The sequence below is a fragment of the Triticum aestivum genome, chromosome 7D (assembly GCF_018294505.1).
Source record: "Triticum aestivum cultivar Chinese Spring chromosome 7D, IWGSC CS RefSeq v2.1, whole genome shotgun sequence".
Taxonomy (NCBI): Eukaryota; Viridiplantae; Streptophyta; class Magnoliopsida; order Poales; family Poaceae; genus Triticum; species Triticum aestivum.
The window spans coordinates 71,847,654-71,855,865 of NC_057814.1; the positions used below are offsets into that span (position 1 = coordinate 71,847,654).

An 8,212-nucleotide genomic window follows, 5' to 3' on the forward strand; every position below is an offset into this window, starting at 1 on the left:
TAATTGTGATTGAATAAAGGAGGAGATGATTTGTCAAAAAAAATAGTCTCTATTTTTTAAAAATATTTCAGACATACTATTCCGTTTAGAGAGATGAAGATAGTTGAGGCGAGGATGTCAGCTGGCATCCCCACTTCATTCAAACTCCTCCTTCTCTAGCTAAATAATGTGTGAATAGACTTAATTTGACAGGTGTGGAGTGGTCAGAAGAAGATAGTTTTTTTTTTTGCGGAGAATCAGAAGAAGTTATTGTTATTGTGGCCCAGGATTGACTTCCTAAATACAAGGTGTGTTTTATTTCTAGATTTTTTTTGCTTGCTATTTCATTCTGATTGTAGTCAGTTTCTATGAGAAACGGTGTATAGACCAAGTGTAGGAAGTAACTCGCAGAGGGCAATTAGCTTTTAATGTTTTTAACATTCTCGTGTGTTGTTGTGGCACATCCCATGCGATGGTTGAACTCATCGCTTTGGTGTTGACCACGCTCGGATGCGTTGGGATCAAGTGGATATGGCCACCATCGACAATATGAAGAAAGAAAATAAATGGCAATGTAGTTTTTTTTTCATCCGTTACAACGCACGAGCATATTTGCTAGTTCATTCATAAACAAGGGCATATTTTCGCAAGTATTAACAAGAGATAAAACTTCCAACAAAAGATATGCACTCCTCACATCACATTTTTCCAACAAAATTTGCACAAGGATTAGAAATTTCTCAGAGGTTACCAACGGACACAACTTCCTCTCATCACATTTTTCCTTTAGCACCGTCAGTAACCAAGACAAGTTGTGCTACAGGTTACAACATAAATAGCTACTGTTCATGGTAAAATACAACAGCTCTTCATGAGAACAGCACATCTTTAGATTGTGTTGAGGTTGGACTTTTTTTCCTTATCCTAACAGCAGATATATTTGAACAAAATCATAGTTAAACATGCCGATGTCTCAAGAATCCAAACAAACACCAGATTTTTCGCCCTTCTGCATATGTTCCCACAACTTAGCATTGTTATTCACATACAGAAAAAGATAAGGCTCTTCAATCATATATGGTTTAAAAACATCAAAATAAGGCCATAAATGCTGATAACAGAGACATTAGTAGGATTCTGCTAATCGCAAGTTGCCTCATTCAAGTACAAACATCATATGCAATTTGATCCTAAACAGCATGCAGATTAAAGGGGAAGTAAATCCGATAATTATCACATTGTGTATATCCTTAGGGTGCAATGAGCCCATGTTTGACGGATCCAATCTATTTGCCAGACCTCAGATATGAACCACCACTATATGTGTAGCACAGACAAACTGCTGCCTAACCAAATTCAAAAGATTCGTGCGCGTTGCGTTGGGAGCCACCAATGAATTGACCTAGCCACACAAAGATCCCAACTGAGCCAGCAAGGGAAATATGCATCAACTGTCTATTGGCATTATTCACTGGCTAGTGTGAAGTGCTGTGGCCCTGTTTCTTCCTTCCAATCAACGAGCCGCAATGCGAGGAATCCGTAGTTCGGAATTTTTTGCCTTGATGTTCTTCGTCAATTCCTCAAAAGATTCAGGTATGGAGTGGTACTCATGAAACATGAGTCCTTTTGTCCTTCATAGCGGAAGAGAAGACAGTCATAATGTAGTATCGCACATGATACATGCAAAGAAGAAAAATTAAGAAAAACAGACTTACCACTCATGAGGATGGCAGTAGGTTAGAAGATGGTCAGCAATGGTGAAGGGGCGCACGGAGGGTCGGATCCTATCCTTCCCATCATGTATTTGGCATGTCACTGCTAGCCGCTCAGAGAAACCTGTCCTTATGGAGTGCACCACAACAGGGTCACGGCGCAAAGAGAAGTAAATGGAGTTGCTGTTCACAGAAGGGAGGTCCCTGGCTGAAACAGAGAGGGACCGATCCCTGCTGAGGAACAGCGCGCGGCCACCGAGGCAGTTCACTGGGATCAGCTCACCGCGGTCGATGTCCAACGCAAATAGCTTATAGGCATTTTGCTGGAAGGGGTCCACGCCACAATGTTGTGCAGTTAAATGGCGGATGGCAAGCAGCACTCGCCCACCAGACTCCACGAGGAAGTAGCTGCATAGGCTCGGATCACCAAAATTATTTGGAACATGAGCAAGCACAGGATGTGGTGATCTCGGATACAGCTGCATGATCTTCCTTGAGCCACCCTCGCCGACTGTCGCGTAAAGCCTTCCTTGGAAGGGCAGGATGCTCCTAAGGAAAAGCCCTCGGTGGAGGACCTCCCAAGTTGGGCGGCCAGCCTCGGCGCCGATCACCACATGTGTCCACGGGAACCATGCCACCACGGCAATGGAGGTCGCGGACGCGCTGCAGACCGCGGCATTCATGTCAAGCAGAGAGTTCCGGTTCCTGACGGCGTCGTGGAACACAGGGACGAGGGACGGGAGGTCGACCACGACCCGTGTGAAGGGATGCAGCACCCGGACGGCGGCGGTGCGTTTGTTCAGAAGAATGATCAGTCCCTGGGTGAAACCGACGATCCTGTGGCGCCGGAGCTCCGGCAGGCGGACGCGGAGGCGCCTGGCCGTCCGCGTGTGGAAGAAGCCGATCTCGCCGGCGTCGTCCGGGCGTACCCCGTCGCCGTCGCAGAGGGCGACCCAGCCGCGCGGCCAGAGGTCCGGTTTGCTCAGCGTGGGGTCGCGCGCGTCGCTCGTGCAGCTGCGCCAGCCGGAGCAGACGGCCCGGAAGACGATGTAGTCCACCACGTCGCCGGCCAGCAGGCGGCTGGTGACGAGGTGAACCACATCGGTGGGGAGGGAAGCCCAGCCGCTTGCCTCATGGGTCCGCCGGCGCTTGCAGGCGGAGAGCGGGGCCAAGGAGGGACCTTTGCGCCGCCTTCCCGCCGTCGGAGTAGAAGGGGGTAGCTTTTTCCCCATCGCGCGCGCTCGACCTCGGCTTGCTCAGATCTCCTCCGCCCTCTCCTCCATCTATATATAGGCCGTTTCGTCTCCGACACCGGCCGGAACTTGAACTGCAGAGGAATCAATCCGAGGAGTGACGGGAAATCCGAGGGCTGAGGGGAAATCCGAGGGAGGAGGAAGCCTTCGACGTCGCGGATCCGGAAAATCAGGAGAAAATTAAGCAGGGAAGAGGTAGGTGAGGAAGAAACTTACGGCCGCCGTTGCCGCCGGTGTCGGGGTGAGAGACCGGAGGGGATTGAGGCGCGCCGCCGTGGAACACTGAAGAAACGCCTTTTTTTTTTTTACTTTAATCCACACGCCGGAGCAGAGCCGGCGTGCTGTGCCGGCCCGCGTGCTGCGCCTCCAGGCCGAGGCACGGCCGCTTAGTTAATCGGGCCGGCACGTTGGCCCGTTTAGCACACTGGTCTGTTTAGCAGTTTGGCCTTATGGGCTGTATTTGGGCCATTTTAGGCCTATTAGGCTGATTATATAGGCTATATATATTTATATAATTCAAAAAAAAGAAAATCAGCTCAAAAAAGGAAAAAATAGAAAAATTAAATGGGTCGTGCCGTGCCGGTCCGCGTGCCCAGCCTCCTGGACCAGGCACGGCCCCAGACATGTCGCGTGCCGGGCACAGCTTGTTTAGCCCCTGCCGTGCCTGGCCCATGGCGGGCCGTGCCGACGTGCTCGTGGGCTGGCCTGGTTGGCCCGTCACGTTTGACCCGCTTTGCATAGGAGGGGATGGAAAAGTAACTCACTTAGCAAGTCCGCCCACCGCGGGCATGCCCAGACGCATTCACAAACAGAGTCGGGCGGCCACCGAGGCGGCCACACTCCTTAAATTTAAACCCTCAAATTCATGGCATTCATTATAACACAAAATTTATCACAATTCAATAATTCAACAATGCAACAAAGCAAAAAGAACATGGTTCAACAATCCGGACATGCTAAAATAAAATTCAAGTCCGGGCCATGGCTGGCCAACTTGATGGATCACTCGTCGGACGTCATTTGTTGTCTTGACTGACACAACCTACACTATCTTAGAGCAAGTCCAGCAGTTCCCCTGAAATTTCTCCCCTATATCTCAAAACATGGGACTCCCCTAAAAAGATTCTCCCCTAAAAATTGCTCAACTCCAGCAGTTCCCCTAAACATCTCCCTTATTCTATATTTTAAGAGTATTTCATAACTACCAACGGCTAGTTTTGTCTCTACAAATACATGATCAACCTTCATATCTATCACAATCATGATCGTGCCTCCTCTTCTACTTCTCTTTCGCCATCTCTCTGCCATCTCTCCACAACGAAACGATACCGTCAAAGTTTGGCCCAGCAATTTTGCGAAGATTCCTCCTCCGAAGATGAGGAACTCATGATGGCTGCAATTGTAGCAGAGGAAGAAGAAGCCCGGCTGGATGCTCCACGACATGGAGGTTCACAACCGGGACGTCAATCTCTTCAGCACGATTTTGCGGAACGCTTTCAGAACCTCCACAAGGACTATTTTGCAGAGAACCCCACCTTCAAGGCAAGGATGTTTCGCAATAGGTATGAAACTGGTGCATATGTTTCGTTTTCACCATAGTAGTCGCTCTTCATGTCTCATTTAAGCTTTTATTCACAGGTATATAATGCATCGTCCTCTTTTTCTGCGCGTAGCAAGTGCTATAGAGGCACATGATAGCTATTTTTCTCTGAGAAGAAATAGTGCTGGTGTTCCTGGTTTACATCCTTATCAAAAATTGACCTCAGTATTTCGAATCCTAGCTTACGGGATAGCAGCTGATCTTACTGATGAGTATTGTCGGCTAGCAAAGTCCACCGCTTTAGAAAATCTTAGAAGATTTGTGCATGCTGTGATCGAGGTCTTTGGGGGTCAGTACCTGAGATCTCCAAATGCTGAAGATACTGCTAGATTACTTGCAATTGGAGAGCAAAGGGGGTTTCCGGGTATGCTCGGAAGCATCGATTGCATGCATTGAAAGTGGAAAAATTGCCCTACTGCACACAAAGGTTTTTTTGTTGGCCATAAACGCGTACCCACGGTCATTCTTGAAGCCGTTGCTTCACAAGACCTTTGGATTTGGCATTCTTTCTTTGGTTTACCAGGATCTCATAATGATATAAATGTTCTCCACCGTTCACCCGTGCTTCCAAATCTAGTTGAAGGGCATGCTCCAGAAGTGAATTATACCATCAATGGTCACAACTACAACACGGGGTATTACCTTGCAGATGGCATATATCCGCAGTGGGCAACATTTGTGAAACAATTCCAAACCCAAAAGGTGAGAAGCACAAAAATTTCTCCCGGTTTCAGGAAGCATGTCGGAAGGATGTCGAACGAGCCTTTGGTGTTCTGCAAGCTCGCTTTGCTATTGTACGTGGACCGGCAAGGTATTGGGATATGGAGACACTCAGAGAAGTGATGACAGCTTGTATCATCCTGCATAACATGATAATAGAAGATGAGCGTGGAAGTCTTGTAGACTATCGCTACGGTAACATGGGAGAACTAGTGACACCTTCTCACCAACAGGCGGCTACATTGACTCAGTTTCTTCAAGCTCAAAGTGATATTCGAAACAAACAAGTTCACTACCAGCGTCAACTTGATCTAGTTGAGCACCTGTGGCAGATCCGTGGACTGATGTAGCTTTTATAATTATTAGGTGTTAGTAATAATGCAGTCTATGCCAATAATAGCCCAACGATGTTGAAGAGAACCTTGTGTGCGACCATGGTCTTCAGATTTATTGGCATGGAAGTAAGCATCGATTCTTTTCCAATAACAATCACGAGATTGGTCTACTCCTATGGTTGGATCTTGAGTTATCTCGAGGTATGCATCCACCAAAGTTAAGTCTTCAGCCTTGCTGAAATTCTTTTGCCTCTTGGAAGCTCTTGCTTTCGAAGCGCTTGCTTTCTTCGCCTTTGCTTTCGAAGACCTTGCTTTCACAAGAGGGGTAGGCTCTTCAGTCTCTTCGAGATCAGTTTGTTGTTCTTCATGCCCTTCGAGATCAATTTCTTGTTCCACATGCCCTTCAAGATCGACATGTTGTTCTTCGGTCCAGTGCAAATCATTCAATCCGGCATCACTATGCAACAGCTCAAAATAACTCTGATCGTCCATTATCAAAATCTGAAATAGAAACACGAAACAATAAGCTTCAACACAAATAAATAGCAGTAGCACAAAAATTTCCAGCAAGCTATCTGTATGTTCTATATGTAAAAATGTGCAGCAATCTCTCTCTGATTGCTGCTCTCTATGTGACATCACTGTCCTATTTGGTCCTGCACATATCTCTCTATCTCACATCTCTGTGCTCTTTCTCAAATAAATTGCAATAGTAGTAGCACTGAAGACACACAAGCAATCTGGAACATCACCTCTCTCTATCCATATTTGCACGCATGCAACAACTCCACCGGCGTCCAACCATGTCTCTCCCTCTCTGTTCTTCCTCTCCATGCAACAACAGCTCCTCCCTTCAATCCCCTTTAGCAGCAACTGCTGGCAGACATCCTCCCGCTCTGCTCTCTATCCCGAGCAGGAGCTCCTCCCTCCTCCCTTCAATCCCCTCCAGCAGTAGCTACTAGCAGACCCCCCCTCCCTCTCTGCTCTCTGCCCCGAGCAGGAGCTCCTCCCTTCGAGCCCATCCTCACCATCAGCCACGACGGCCATGCTCGTCCCCCTGTATCCACTGCCCGACGGCTCTTCAAGCAAGCCACAACGGTCGTGCCCCCGCATCCACTGCCCGACGGCAACCTCTCTCCCTCCCTAGATTTGCTACTTTGCTTGGATCTGAGAGAAAATCAGTGAATGAACGAACCTAGGATGCAGTGGCGACGGCGGCGTGGTGGCGGGAGGGAGATTTCCGGACGCAGCCGTTGCCTCCACCAGCGAGTCGGGGAGGGGATTGAAGGAAATATGCCCTAGAGGCAATAATAAAGTTATTATTTATTTCCTTATATCATGATAAATGTTTATTATTCATCCTAGAATTGTATTAACCGGAAACTTAGTACATGTGTGAATATATAGACAAAACAGAGTGTCCCTAGTATGCCTCTACTTGACTAGCTCGTTAATCAAAGATGGTTATGTTTCCTGACCATAGACATGTGTTGTCATTTGATAAACGGGATCACATAATTAGGAGAATGATGTGATGGACAAGACCCATCCGTTAGCTTAGCATTATGATCGTTACAGTTTCATTGCTACTGGTTTCTTCATGACTTATACACGTTCCTCAGACTATGAGATTATGCAACTCCCGAATACCGGAATAACACCTTGTGTGCTATCAAATGTCACAACGTAAATGGGTGATTATAAAGATGCTCTACAGGTGTCTCCGAAGGTGTTTGTTGGGTTGGCATAGATCGAGATTAGGATTTGTCACTCCGTGTATCGGAGAGGTATCTCTGGGCCCTCTCGGTAATGCTCATCACTATAAGCCTTGCAAGCAATGTGACTAATGAGTTAGTTGTGGGATGAAGCATTACGGAATGAGTAAAGAGACTTGTCGGTAAGGAGATTGAACTAGGTATGATGATACCGACGATCGAATCTCGGGCAAGTAACATACCGATGACAAAGGGAACAATATGTTGTTATGCGGTTTGACTGGTAAAGATCTTCGTAGAATATGTAAGAGCCAATATGAGAATCTAGGTTCCGCTATTGGTTATTGACCGCAGATGTGTCTCGGTCATGTCTACATAGTTCTCGAACCCGTAGGGTCCGCATGCTTAATGTTCGATGACGATTTGTATTATGAGTTATGTGATTTGATGACCGAAGTTTTTTCGGAGTCCCGGATGAGATCACGGACGTGACGAGGAGTCTCGAAATGGTCGAGACGTAAAGATCGATATATTGGAAGGCTATATTTGGACATCGGAAAGGTTCCGAATGATTCGGGTATTTTTTGGAGTACCGGGGGTTACGGGAATTCACCGGGAGAAGTAATGGGCCTTATTGGGCTTTAGTGGAGAGAGGGGAGAAGGGCCAAGAGGTGGCGCACGCCTCCCCCTTGCCCAAACCGAACTGGACAAGGGGTGGGGGCGCAACCCCCTTTCCTTCTCCCTCTCCCTCTCTTTCCTTCTCTCCTACTCCGAATAGGAAAGGGAATCCTACTAGGACTTGGGAGTCCTAGTAGGACTCCCTATGCTTGGCACGCCCCTAGCCCCGCGCCGGTAACTTCATCATCACCGTCACCACGCCGTTGTGTTGACGGAACTT

The 8,212-nt window shown here is 47.6% G+C and overlaps 1 protein-coding gene across 2 annotated transcripts; it reads right to left on the minus strand.

Annotated features, from left to right (window-relative positions):
* Positions 1-1,029: 1,029 nt before the first annotated feature.
* Positions 1,030-3,313, minus strand: LOC123166045 (uncharacterized). Of its 2 annotated transcripts, XM_044583803.1 has the most exons (3): positions 3,161-3,313; positions 1,695-3,018; positions 1,030-1,610 (listed from the first exon to the last, which is right to left on the minus strand). In XM_044583803.1, exons 2-3 carry the CDS (start codon positions 2,921-2,923, stop codon positions 1,493-1,495), a joined length of 1,347 nt encoding a protein of 448 aa, XP_044439738.1. In that variant the 5' UTR covers positions 2,924-3,018; positions 3,161-3,313; the 3' UTR covers positions 1,030-1,492. The 2 variants fall into 2 exon arrangements, with proteins under 2 accessions (XP_044439738.1, XP_044439739.1); XM_044583804.1 differs by lacking the exon at positions 3,161-3,313 and having other exon boundaries at positions 1,695-3,153.
* Positions 3,314-8,212: the final 4,899 nt, after the last annotated feature.